A 15,097-nucleotide genomic window follows, 5' to 3' on the forward strand; every position below is an offset into this window, starting at 1 on the left:
AGAATATTTCACTTATATGGGGACATCACCACTGCCGGTGAAGGGCTGAAAAATTTAGGCCTATGCTCAGTGCTTATGGCCTTTGAGCAGGGAGGGATCTTTATCGTGCCACACCTGCTGTGATACGGGACCTCGGTTTTTGCGATCTTATCCGAAGGACCGCCCCATTGAGTCACCTTCTACGACAAGCAAGGGGTACTGAGGACCTATTCTAACCCGGATCCCCATGGGAAAAGAAACTTGAATCTGCACTATGTCAGGAAGCTTTCTCTTAAATGTTAACTTTTCTGGTCTAGTGATTTTTCTGAAGAAGATTTTTAATGACTTTCTAAATATATTTGTATGCCAAAAAAATCCCCTGTTATGGCCCCATCCTAACCCTCAGGGGTCATGATTTTGACAAACTTGAATCTGCACTATGTCAGGTAGCTTTCAGGTAAAGGAGTAGGTACAGTTTCTAAAGTCATTTGGCCCAAAATATCGATGATTTCACTTGGAGCTTAAATCCTGACATTGAAATAAGGAATAGATTAGCAAACCCAAAATCCGCTCAGTTTGATCAGCAAAATGATTTGTGTCATATGACGAGAGCTAGAAGTGGGCATAAAATTGCAGAAATGCCATTTTCAATGAAAATATCCACAGATTCAGGGGGTTTTCCTTTCAGAAAACATACAGTGCATGCGTCGAGCAAATTCATATTCAAGTATGTTTTTCATCTTAAAATAATACACAATATATATCATTTTGATTTTGCTCGACAAATGCGCACATCTTTTCCTGAGCAATAATATGTATGACGTTTGGCAGTTTTCAGGTTTATTTTGAAAAAAAGGCGGGAAATGTCTTATTCATGATGTCATAATGCCATCCAATTTGGAATACCATAATGATTTTGTTGACATAGTATACCTGGCATATATTTTACTTTCTTAAAACGCTGATCAAGGTTAATTCCAGACACATTTTATAGAGAGAAATTTTTTGGGCCTTTTCATGTATACAATCGTACCTTGTTCTTTGTACTTTCCTAGCCCTGTGGTTCTTGAGAAGAAGATTTTTAAAGATTTCCCCTATATATTTGTATGGAAAACTTTGATCCCCTATGGTGGCCCCATCCTACCCCTGGGGGACCATGATTTTAACAAACTTGAATCTGCACTATGTCAGGAAGATTTCATGTAAATATCAGCTGTTCTGGCCCAGTGGTTCCCGAGAGGAATATTTTTAAAGATTTTCCCTACATATTTGTATGTAAAACTTTGATCCCTTAATATTATGGCCCCATCATAACCCCCATGAGTCATGATTTAAACAAACTTGAATCTGCAGTGTCAGGAAAATTTCATGTAAATTTGTACTTTCCTAGCCTGGTGGTTCTTGAGAAGATTTTTCTCTATATATTTGTATGTAAAACTTTGATCCCCTTTTATAGCCCCATCCTACCCCCGGGGGTCATGACTTTGACAAATATGAATCTGCACTATGTCAGGAAGCTTTCATGTAAATGTCAGCTCTACTGGCCGAGTGGTTCTCGACAAGATTTTTAAATGATCCTACTCTATATTTGCACTTTTGTGATTATCTCCCCTTTGAAGGGAGCATGGTCCTTCATTTGAACAAACTTGAGAGCCCTTCAACCAAGGATGCTTTCTGATAAGTTTGGTTGAAATTGTCCCAGTTGTTCTGGAGAAGAAGTCGAAAAATGTGGAAAGGTTACAGACAACGAACAACTGGTGAAGTCGAAAATGTGAAAAGTTTAGAGACAGACAATGGATAACAGGTGATCAGAAAAGCTCACTTGAGCAAGTGAGCTAAAAATGTCAAAAAATTCTATTATTGCATCTTCACATAAAAGGTCATCAAAAATGGCACGTGACATTCTTATCATGGTTTACTCACATACCAAATGGGCCACATTGCTCACCTGAGTCACCTTGGCTCATATTTAAAGATTTCTCCTATATATTCGCATGTAAAACTTTGATCCCTATTGTGATCCCAACCTACTCCCGGGGGCCATGATTTTTTCAAAATTGAATCTGGACTATGTCTGGAAGCTTTCATGTGAATGTAAACTTTTCTGGCCCAGTGATTTTTCAGAAGATTTTTAATGATTTTCCCTATATATTTGTATGTAAAAATTGATTCCCCAGCGTCGCCTCATCTTACCCTCCTGGGCCTGATTTTAACTAACATGAATCTGCATTATGTCAGGAGGCCCAGTAGTTTTTGAGAAGAAGATTTTTAAAGATTTTCCCCATATATTTGTATGTAAAACTTTGATCCCCCCTTGTGGCTCCATCCTATCCTTGGGGGGCATGATTTTAACAAACTTCAATTTGAACTGTTTGGAAGCTTTCATTTAAATTTCCACTTTCCTGGCCCAGTAGTTTTTGAGAAGAAGATTTTTTAAAGATTTTCCCTATATATTTGTATGCAAAACTTTGACCCCTCCCCCCTTTGTGGCCCCATCCTACTCCCAGGGGCAATGATTTTAACAAACTTGAATTTGCACTATACCAGGAAGCTTTCATGTAAATGTAAATTTTGGCCCAGATATTCTTCAGAAGATTTTTAATAATTTCCTCTATATATTTGTATGTAAAACTTTGATCTCATATTGTGGCCCCATCCTACCTCCGGGGGCCATGATTTGAAAAACTTAAGTCTGCACTATGTCAGGAAGATTTCATGTAAATTTGTACTTTCCTGGTCCAGTGGTTCTTGAGAAGATTTTCAAATGACCTCACCCTATTTTTTTTTTTTTTTTTTTTTTTTTTACATTTTTGTGATTATCTCCCCTTTGATGGGGGGGGGGGGGGGGGGGGGGGGGGCATGGTCCTAAATTTGAACAAATTTGAAAGCCCTTCACTCAAGGATGCTTTTTGCCAAGTTTGGTTGAAATTGGCCAATGATTCTGGAGAAGAAGTTAACAAGAGGCCCACAGGCCTTATTGGTCACCTGAATACTAGTGAAAAAGTATCACTATTCCATGGGCTAAGAAATCTAGAAAAAAATTCCTGTTCTAAATATCTAAGTTAAATTCTAATGTTCAGCAACAGTAATAAACAAAATGTGTTCTTTAAACTTCACTGCCCTCAAAAGTGCATACACTGATGAAAGGCTTTAAATAATAGGTGTATTAACATCAAAACATCAAAATATATGACTAATTTGGACTCATCCTAAAGTCATAACCCTGGGTTGTGAAATTCACCATTTTTTGTACATCCTTTCCTGCTATTCCTAAGTATGCATTTAGATTTTATACAGTATCAGCAAACTTACACATAAATACTATATACTAAGTTTGGCCCTACCCTGGGGTCAAAACCCTTACTCTGGGGAAAATCAAATTTACAATTTTGGTAAAAGACTACCTGCTCTATCCATTTAGTTTCAATTTAGTATCAAAATGTTATTTAAGTGTTTTACACATAAACACTATACAACAAGTTAGGCCCCGCCCTGGGGTCAGAACCCCTACCCCGGGGATCATGAAATTTACAAATTTGGTAGAGGCCATCACTATGCATTTAGTTTTTCTTACATGTGTGGGGTTCTTGAGAAGAAGATTTTTGAAAATCGGTCAATTTTTGCCACACCCCTAGGGCCCTAGGGGTGCTGGAGTCCTGAAATTTACAATTTATGTCCCCCTTGTCCCAATGATGCATACCAAATTTGAAAAGAATTGGACTGGTAGTTATTAAGAAGAAGTTAAAAATGTTCAATTGTTAACTCACGGCGGACGAAAACCAATTGCAATAGGTCACCTGAGTTTACTCAGGTGACCTAAAATTATGAAAAAGGGATATGAGACACACTGTCATATCATGGTGTACCCACATATCAAATATCAAAGGCCTATGTCAAAAGACAAAAAAGTTATGGCCTTGACAAACTTTGTATGAGAAGTAGAAGAAGAAAAGGAAGAAGAACTCACACGAAAACAATATGTGCCCCATCTGGGAAGGGGAGAAATGATAATAATGATAAAGTGTAAGTTCTAACGTTCTTAACAAATGTGCATATTGAAAGATTTAATGGAACTTGTTCAAACAAAATGGCACCATTTTGTAAATGGAGATGTTTGCAAGTTACGGTTCCTGTTAAAATTCGCACTAGTTATGTTTCCCAAACTGAGTTTGGGAACATATTGGTTTTACTCTGTTTCTTCTTATTATCATTATTCCTTCTTTCTTCTTGTGACTTTTTTGTCCACGAGTGTTCTCAGAAACTATTCAAGGGATCAAGATGAAACCTTTTTAGGATGATAGTATAGCATATGTAGATGTGCGAACAAATGTCATTTTGTCTGAAAATACATGTATGTGCATTGGATTTCTTGTTTACAAACTTTAGAATCAGTGCTTCCCAAGGTCTACTGGTACTTACTGGACATTTGGTCCAGTGATGGTCAAGATATTATTGGACCAAATCATATTTTACCAGACTAAAATTTTATAGGCAAATTAATCCCTATCATGGCCATGTTTTTGACAAAATTGAATTTACACTATATCAGGAAGCTTAAAATTCCATGTAAATTGAACTTTCTTGCCCAGTGGTTCTTGAGAAGATTTTTAAAGATGTTCCCTATATATTCCCATGTAAAACTTTTATCCCCTATTGTTGCCCTACTTTACCCCCAGGGGCTATGATTTAATAAACTTGAATATGCACTATGTCAGGAAGCTTTCATGTAAAGAAAAAGGTACGATTGTCTACATAAAAAGGCCCAAAATTTTTCTCTCTATAAAATGTGTCTCGAATTAACCTTACTCAGTGTTTTAAGAAAGTAAAATATATGCTAGGTATACTATGTCAACAAAATCAGAATGATATTCCTAAATGGATAGCATTATGACATCATGAATAAGACATTTCCCGCCTTTTTCTCAAAATAAGCCTGAAAACTGTCAAATGTCATACAGATTATTGCTCAGAAAAAGATGTGCGCATTTGTCGAGCAAAATCAAAATGATATATATCGTGTATCATTTTAAAATGAAAAAACATGCTTGAATATGAATTTGCTCAACGCATGCGCTGTATGTTTTCTGAAAGGAAAACCACCTGAATTTGTGGATATTTTCATTGAAAATGGCATTTTTGATATTTTAGGCCAACTTCAAGCTCTCGTCATATGACACAAATCATTTTGCTGATCAAACTGAGAGAATTTTGGGTTTGCTAATCTATTCCTTATTTGAATGCCAGGGTTTGAGCTCCAAGTGAAATCATCGATTTTTTTTTAGCCAGATGACTTTAGAAACTGTACCTACTTCTTTGAACTTTCTGGCCCAGAATGGCATCGGCAACGTACTTTATTAGCCCAAGCATTTCACTTCAGATTCGTCAGTGGAGTAAACTTTTCCAACCCGTGTTCAACACTAGTGTTATGAAATACACGTTTTTTTTAAACTTTTAACTCGAGCAACTCGCGTAACTCAAATTCAAGTTGTTCAATCAAACATGCCAATGTTGTTAAAGTACTTCTTGATCAGAATATAGTTTAAACGCTTTATTTACCTGTTATTTATTACCTAATTCAAATGCTTCAAAGACGACTGTAGTTTCACAGGATATTCCTCAATTGTATTACATGTATCATCCTCTCGGGGAAATTGAAGATGATTGCAAGTTTGACAAGATTGCTACACGTAGCCATGTCCCCCACCGCCGCAAAAAAAGTTTGAAGCACAAAAGTCCCATAACTCCTGTAAAATTTGTCGAATCAAAATGACGGTGCAATATGATCAACTACATATGGTGACTAACAATCCTACAAAATTTGAATGAAATCCGGTGAGCGGTTTCGCCGGAGTTGCGTCCACAAAGTGTTCCTATAGTGTAGTATGTACAAATTCAACAAAGTCCAATAACTCCCATAAAATTTGTCGAATCAAAATGGTAGCACAATATGATCAACTACACATGGTGACTAACAATCCCACAAAATATGAACAAAATCCATTGAGCGGTTTCGGAGGAGTTGTGTCCACAAAGTGTTCCTATAGTGTAGTATGTACAAATTCAACAAAGTCCCATAACTCCTGTCAAAATTGTCGAATCAAAATTCCGGCAGAATATGATCAACTACACATGGTGACTAACAATCCTACAAATTATGAACTAAATCTGTTGAGCGGTTTCAGAGGAGTTGCGTCCACAAAGTGTTCCTATAGTGTAGCATGTACAAATTTAACAAAGTCCCATAACTCCTGTCAAAATTGTCAAATCAAAATGGAAGCAAAATATGATCAACTACACATTGTGACTAACAATCCTACAAAATCTGAACAAAATCTGTTGAGTGGTTTCTGAGGAGTTGCATCTACAAAGTGAAGTGGGACGGACGGATGGACACATGGACGGTAAGACGCACGGACACCGGTATTTCTATGCATGTCCCCTTCCGCGTTGCGGTGGGGGACAATAAATATTTGAGTTAAACGTAAACATGTTTTCTGTTTGCAATGACTAAAGAACAGAACAAATTTTGGGACATGCTGCTAAAAATTGAAAATTTATCTAATCATGTATTTCATTGACAAAAAAATTATCAGACACTTGGTCTGGCCAACAACTGATATTGATCGGACCAAAACAAAAATTACCGGACATATGCCAATGTCCAATGGACCTTCGGAATCACTGTGGAATCAGTCTGTTTATTTTTCAATGAAATCGTTTAATATTCTTATCGTGAGTATAACTTGAGAGCCTTACTTGATTAAAATGGTCAAAATCACAATGTGTGCTTAAATTTGATTGGATAAAACAAAAACGTTTATAACTTTCTTGTTAACAAAAGGAATACAATGATATTCACATCATAGTTAGACATTTTAAGTATCTACAGATCAATGTAATAAAATTGCAAATGCGTATGCACGTGCTGAGCGTTCAATCCCATGGGTCCCCATTACAATTAGTACTAGTTTAATTTTGTTTTGAACATAATGCTTTGGCAATACCAAATTCATCGATAGACCCCCTCCCCCTCTCCCAGAGAAATCCTTACTAATAAACAATGTTCCTCATCATTGTCTTCTACAATGTGTGCAATATTGTCAAAACTTTGCACAAAACCTTGCAACATGTGGCCCATTTCTAACTTACTTGAATTATAAACAAAGTCAAAAACTGAAGACCAACACCTGGAGTTTAAGATTACGGAATATACTTGAATTAATATAACCAAGAAAATAAACACAAACAATTTTTATGACAACTCATTTAACTTTTATCAATTTCAACTCTCACTGTGACACTTTTGTTTTTTAACTGAGAACAGTAAAGGAAGTAAATTGAAGGTATTTATAAACTCTCTACACGTCGTTGCTTGTATATGTGCATAAGTACCAGATTCCATTTTAAAGCACTGATATCTGAACATACATCTATGCTATGTACTATTTTTTTTTCAGATGTCAAGAAATGTTACAGAAGCCAGCAACAGCTAATAAAATTCAACACATTATGGGCTGGCCGATCTGATATCATCTATTTTATTGACCTGGAATGTTTAATTCTATTTGATCAAATAGTATCCGTGATATATGATTTTAAAAAACAGTGTGTTCTTTCGCCATGGAGCATTGTTACACCAAAAAAACATCACAGCGTTGTGTTTCACAAAATTCTCCTCTACTTCCAGCTTTATCGTCTAGATATCTAGCGGGCTGTAACTCTTCCCATTTCCAAATGTTCAGTATGAAAAGTGAGGAGGATGGTGCCAGAGGTAACATCAAAGATGTCTGATAATTCTGTGACAGTGACACAGCCATCATTTCCCATAGCGTTACTTATTCTTTTGACAAGTTTTTCACAAATGATTTGTTTCCTACCAGGACGTTTGTCATACAATATAGAGTCTCTACCGCAAGAAAATTGTCTATGCCATTTATACACTAAATCACAACTCACTTTTGACATATTAACCACTTCTACCAGCATTTTAACAGTTTTCAATGGAGATTTCCGGAGTGTGATACAAAATTTTATGGTTATATGCTGCTCCGTGATTTCCTGTGATGTCATGTTATTTACCTTCACGAAAGAGAACTACCTGCCTTCTGTAATTGATTTCCATTTAACAGATTACATCAAAACTTCTCTTATAAAATGATGTAATAATTCTCTACTAGAATGTATAAATTTTATTCAGTTTTCACACCATTTTTGAGATTTGACAATTAAAATTACATGATGCAATTTTGTAAATAACAAAATTTTACCATGCGCCGTGAATTTATTTTTCAGTTTTAATTTTTAAAATATTTTCTGATGTATTGTTATATATCTGAATTTTACTCAGTATAATTAAAATAATTTGTTGTCCTATTGTGTCTACCAATTTTGGATGTAATTTGATGTTCAGAGAAAAAAAAAAGGTCAAAGTTCAGAGTTACTAGGTCAAGTGTCTTGGTACCATAAGGAAGGCCTTGTCATGCGGCATCTACATGAGAAATATTAAAGTCTTATTCACCCTGGTTCAGAAGAAATCACTCACTCACTCACTATCCGAGTTTATCGTCAGTGTTCCCTTCGTCAGGTTATTTTTTTTAAAAGTAGGTCATGAGCACTAGATTAAAAGTCTTGATAAAAAAAGAAAGGTCTCTTCATGAGGCATCTATATGTGAAATATCAAAGCCCTATTCCCCTTGGCTGAAAAGATATAGCCCAGGTTAAAGTTTTCCTCTTAAAGTGTGACGCTGACACCAGAGTCATGACAGTAGCTCTCCGGACATTTGTCCCGGTGAGCTAAAAAAGAGACAAGAGATGTTTGTAAAACACATATGCCCCCCATGGTGCAAAATTGAAAAGGGTTATACACACACCTCATTTAATTGATAGTATTTTCATCAATTCAAAATATTGAGCAGACAATATCTTCCCATGTCAAGAGTGAATTGACCATGTGACCTAAAATTCAATAGGAGTCATCTACTCCTTATGCTGTACCAGTGTACCAAGTTTGGTACGTGTCAATTAAGCAAATAATTCTTAAAATATAGGAGACAATATATTACTATTCCAGTTCAACTATTGACTTTTGACCTCAAAATCAATATGGGTCATCCTCTCCTGAAGATGTACCAGTGTACTAAGTTTGATGTCTGTCAAGTAAAAGGGTTATCAAGATATTGAGTGGACAGTATATTACTATGTCCAGTTTGACCCTTGACCTTTGACCATGTGACCTCAAAATCAATAGGAGTCATCTTCTCCTGAATATACACCAGTGTACTATTTAAAGTTTGATGTCTGTCAAGCAAAGGGTTCTGAAGATATTGAGCAGACAGTATATTCCAATGTCCAGGTTGACCCTTGATCTTTAAACATGTGACCTCAAAATCAATAGGAATCATCTTCTCCTGAAGATGTACCAGTGTACCAAGTTTGATGTCTGTCAAGCAAAGGGTTCTGAAGATATTAAACGGACAGTATATTCCTATGTCCAGTTTGACCCTTGACCTTTGACCTGAAAAACAATAGGGATCCTCTTCTACTCATAACTAACCCACATATGAAATATCATTATCATCAAGTGAATGGTTCTCAAGATATTGAGCGGACAACACGTGGTCTACAGACCGACCGACAGACGCAAAACAATATGCCCTCTCTTTTTCAAAGGGGGGCATAAAAAGGTTGTTAAAGAATTACTTTCATTTCAAATTAAGCAGTTATTCCAAAGAACTAGTTTAAATGTAAGTGGAGTCAGCTGTAGTTAAGTTAGAGCAATATCAAAGATTAAAAGACAAACCAAAAACAAGATATCCTCCAAATATTTGATTTCCTTCATTTTGTGGCTCAGTATTTTCTTTGCACCTTTTACAATACAAAATGAAAGCCCATGTACCTCTGCAATACAGCCATTTTGCATATTGTACAGAAACAGCTGGATCTCCTCAGGGCTCTTCTGAATGAAGCTGGCAACAGCCTTGGAGAGATCAGGGATGATGAGCGAGCAGTTTTTGGATAGGTTTATCTTTTCCTGTGGAGAAGGCAGCGTGCAGAAGAGGGCTTTACCGCTGGCAGATGTCAAACTGATGGCTGTCTGAAAATCTGAAAGATTGCAACAATTTACTGATTTATTACTTGTACAGTAAATTGCCTGTAAAATGGCTTTCCATTACAATAGCACACTAATAAATCTAAATTAAATACACAACTTTCGGGATGTGCCGGAACAACTGATTTGAATTGACATTTATTCACCGTAGTCATGTGATTATAATCAATTGTAAGGCAAAGTTAACATAGATACAAATGGTGTTTCGCTGGCAGACGGTCCATAAAAAGCTATATGCAGTCCTATGATGACAATCCAAGTAATTATACCTGGGTGTAAATTAGATGGAAGGAAAAAAGCGTATTTAGATCCGTACCCGTGTGAAGTTTTACTGATATCCTCAAGATATTTCCTAGATTTATTTTCCTCGCCAACTCACATAATTTAATCAAAGGCATTTTCCTATAAATGGTTGTAGTGATTCCTTTCTTAAAAAGAAAGCATTTTAATGCAGGACTTTGATAGCAATTGAAATATTCCATGCTAGTTTACTTGTTGCTATTGTAATCCAGAAGTGACATGCCCTACAAATTACATTCAATGAACGATAAAAGTCAGAGCAGATCCGTATCTTGAAAGTCCCATATTGCCCCTATTCTTTTCACAGATCAAAACCCAATTTTTAAACAGATATCAGACACTGCATATAAATCTGGAATACAAACCTGCACTAGTGAATTTGATGACAACATCACAGCCCTCTCCTTGTGTCAAGGTTTTGATGTTCTGTTCTAGCCTTTCTCCAGACACCACTCTCACAAAGGGAAACAGATTATCAATCACATCTCGAACCTCAGCATCAAAACTGGATGTGAATACACTGACTCCCAATTCATTTGCTATTGCCATCAAATATATACATAAGGTATCTGGAAAAAAAAACTACTTCAACAAAGTACAGGTGATAAACATAAAGAGGCCCATGAGCCACAATGCTCATCTCAGTTATGTAAGGCCAATTCAACTTAATAAGATTTATAGAATTAACTATAAATCCATTTATTTTAGCCAGACTTAAATATATTTTATTTCTGAGGATTTTTTCAGAAACACTATTCCGGAATCCTACCGGAAATAAGTTGGCAAATAGAATAGCATTTCCTTTTATGACGAGGCAATTTCGGGAGAACGGTGAGATAACAGTCGAGACAACATTTTAATTTTTTATAAGATTCAGAAGCTACGGAAAATAAGTTAAATTGTAGAAAAAACATGCCAAAAGAAAAATCAACGAGGGCGAAAAAGAAGAAGGGAGGTGAAGTTATGAGAAAGGGGCGAACAAATAAAAATGTGGAAGGACCAGTTGAATTTCAAGAGCAGACGACAATGGAGACATCAACAAATAATGGATTTGAGGGAGAAATGGATGTATCACCCAGAGATGAACCATCGGGATTCCGCATGGAGAATTCCAGGGAAACCATTCGAGGTACACAGGGCATAGATATACCAAATATGGTCAACAGTTACAACAATGTCATTGGACTTAATGTTTCACAAGAAATTAAAAACAAAATAGTCAGTGGTCAGTATGTAGAATTGGCAAAACTGTTGATTAATTCTAATGAGCCACAAAAACAAACAATTGTAATGGTGAATGGGGAATTACAAACATCCGAGAAAAATTCTAAAAAAATCAACAACATTGAACAATGGACGGATGCATTTATAATTTTTTGCAGTATTTATTTAGAAGCACATCCGGCAAAAACATTAGAAATTTTGAAATACATGAATGATGTTAGGTTAGCAGCATCTAGGTCAGGAAATCTTGGATTTAAAGAGTATGACCAACAATTCAGATTAAAAATGGCAAAGAACCCTACAAAACCATGGGGTGAGGTTGATTCAGAATTATGGTTGATGTTTGTTTTACCTGCTGTTAAAACTCTGTCTGCTGCTCCAACTTACCAGAGTCAGAGTAAAAAATGCTACAATTACAACTACCAAGGTTCATGCTTCAGATCACCCTGTGCATATTTGCATGTATGTATCAAGTGTGGGGGTCAACATCCTATCAACAATTGTCAATCAAAAAACATCAGCACACAAGGGGAAGGTTTTAGTAATTTTCGTGGACAGGGAAATTACAGATTTTCAAGGGGTCAGTACCAAAACACAAGAGGAAGAGGGGGGTCTCAATTCAGAGGTCAAAGGGGAACTTTCTAATGTATGGAAGCTTGGGACCACCCCTATAGATATAAACAATTTAGAATCATTGTTACACAGTTATCCTCAAAAAAATATAGCTTTAGAGCTTTTGCAAGGATTTAGATTTGGATTCAGATTAGGGTACAAAGGGCCAAGAATAGGGAGTGAATCAGATAATCTTACATCAGTCAAAAAACACTCTGAGAGAGCAAAAGAAAAAATAGATAATGAAGTAGAAAAAGGAAGGATAGGGGGACCATATTCAAATAAACCAATATCAAATTTAAAAATATCGCCAATAGACATTGTACCAAAAAAAGAGGGAATGTGGCGATTAATTACACATCTATCTTTTCCAGAAAATAACGGTGTTAATCACTACATAGATCCCCAAGAATGTACAGTAGCTTATACATCTTTAGATCAGGTTTTAGAAACAGTAGCTAGGTTGGGAACAGGAACATTGCTGGCTAAGATGGATATAAAATCTGCATTTAGACTAATGATAATCCATCCTGGTGATTTTGATTTGCTAGGTTTCAAATTTCAAGGTAAATATTACATTGACAAATGTTTACCAATGGGTTGTGCAATGTCATGTAATCTGTTTGAAAAGTTTTCAACATTTTTACACTGGCAACTACAGAAACAGACAGGTATTGACACGATTTATCATTATCTGGATGATTTCTTATTTATTGGAAGAGTAGGTACTCAAGAATGTTCACATTTAATGGAAGAGTTTCAGAATTTGTGCAGTTTGGTGGGTGTACCGTTAGCAAATGAAAAAACAGTAGGGCCATCTACAAGCATTATATTTTTAGGTTTAGAAATAAATACGGTTGATATGGTTGTAAAAATTCCTCTAGAAAAGGTAAAACAGTTGAAATCTATGCTAAATATGGCCCTTATTAAAAAGTCATTACAGTTACAAGAAGTACAAAGCATAGTTGGAAGCTTAAATTTTTTCAGCAAAGGTGTGCCAAATGCAAGAGCATTCAACAGAAGGTTTTATGATGCTACTTGTGGGGTGACAAAAGCTCATCATCATATCAAAATCACAAATGAGTTTAGGGAAGATGTTAAAACTTGGTTATTTTTTTTTTAGAATAGTTCAATGGTGTTAGACTCTTGCATGAGAGTGATTGGCTGAGTAACGAAAATATGAAATTGTTTACAGATAGTACAGGCAATCCAGATTTGGGATGTGGGGCATACTGGGAAGGTAGATGGGTTTTCTGGCCTTGGCCAACAAAATGGGATTTAGGTATTTTTAAAGAAATGTCATTTTTGGAGCTGGTGCCCATTGTATTAGCTATTTACATATGGGGCGAAATGCTCTTTAAGAACAAGAGGATCATAATGTACATTGACAACAATGCACTGGTGTCAATTATTAACAAACAAACATCAAAATCAAAAAGAATCATGTTTTTGATAAGAAAGTTGGTCCTTATACTGTTAAAAAACAACATAGTATTCAAGGCAAAACATATAGCAGGTACACAAAATAGTATCACAGATGCACTGTCACGTAAGCAGTTTAAAACATTTCAGGAATTGGCTCCACATGCAAACAAGATACCAGAAAAAATACCAGTAGAATTTCAGCAGTTGATGTTAGAAATGAAGTAAACAACTTGTTACATCTAGCAACAGCCCCAAATACTCAGGAAACATACAACCAGGGACTAAGATGCTTTGAGGAATTCCAGGATTCCCTAAACCTTAGCAAAATATGGCCCCCTACGTTAGAGCAAATAGTTCTATTTATAGGTTATATGTCAGCAAAACATCTCTCAGTGGCAACAGCTAGAACTTACATTTCAGCTATTTCTTACAAACTAAAAATTCAAAACAATAGGGATGAAACTCAAAGCTTTCTGGTTAAGAAACTCTTAGAAGGATTCAGAAGAAAGGTCAAGAAAAATGATGCCAGACTGCCAATTACATCAAATATATTAAATCAAATACTACAAAGTTTGCACTTGGTTTGTACAAACTACTATGAATGCAAACTGTTTCAAGCCGCCTACACTTTAGCATTTTTTGGTTTCTTTAGAGTTGGAGAAATGACAGTAAAAAACCAAAAAGATCTGGGACATGCAATTGAATATGAAGACATAACAATGTTTACAGAAGAAAATAAAATCCAAATAAAATTAAAGCATTCCAAAGTGGATCAAATAGGGGAAGGAGAAACAATTACTATTCAGAATAGCCAATTTGGGTCTCAAATACAACCAATTAAGATTATTCAAGAATATCTAGCAATACGACCTTCAGTGCAGGGGAAGTTGTTCTGTCATTTTAGTGGACAACCACTAACTAGATACCAATTTACGGCAGTTTTAAATAAAGTTTTGTCGATAATAGGGTTAGAAGGTAAAAAATACAAGTCTCATTCATTTAGAATTGGGGCAGCAACCAGTGCAGCAATGTTTGGTATGTCAGAGGAAGAAATCTGTAAAGCAGGAAGATGGAAATCTAAAGCATACAAAATTTATGTTAGGATGTAATCATAATATAAATGTAGGTGTAACCCTTAAGACTGTCATATGTTTAAGTATATATGAAAATGGTTTCAAGTCATATAATTATATAATCTTGTCATGTCTCTATATATACACTTTCAGAACAACAGGTATGGGTAGTGGGCTCATCAATAGTCAAAAGAGCATTTTTAGCAGCTAGAATCAGACCACATGGAGTTAACTTGGGACTAATGGATAGATTAAATGTGTCTATTTGGTGGCAAGGAAAAGGGGGTATGGGCTGGTATGAAATGTACAACAAGATCAAAACATTGCTGAAAGTTGCTGACCCTCCTGATTACATTATTCTACATTGTGGTGGTAA

The 15,097-nt window shown here is 35.8% G+C and overlaps 1 protein-coding gene across 1 annotated transcript in view; it reads right to left on the bottom strand.

The window, feature by feature from the left end:
• LOC125650103 (fatty acid synthase-like) overlaps positions 1-15,097 on the bottom strand; it is a 184,182-nt gene that overhangs the window by 42,736 nt on the left and 126,349 nt on the right. The window contains exons 26-27 of the mRNA XM_048878078.2: positions 10,753-10,956; positions 9,875-10,080 (exon numbers count right to left, since the gene is read on the bottom strand). Of these exons, the coding sequence (XP_048734035.2) occupies positions 9,875-10,080; positions 10,753-10,956 (410 nt within the window). The remainder of the gene's footprint in view (positions 1-9,874; positions 10,081-10,752; positions 10,957-15,097) is intronic.

Source organism: Ostrea edulis, chromosome 1, assembly GCF_947568905.1.
Source record: "Ostrea edulis chromosome 1, xbOstEdul1.1, whole genome shotgun sequence".
Classification (NCBI taxonomy): Eukaryota; Metazoa; Mollusca; class Bivalvia; order Ostreida; family Ostreidae; genus Ostrea; species Ostrea edulis.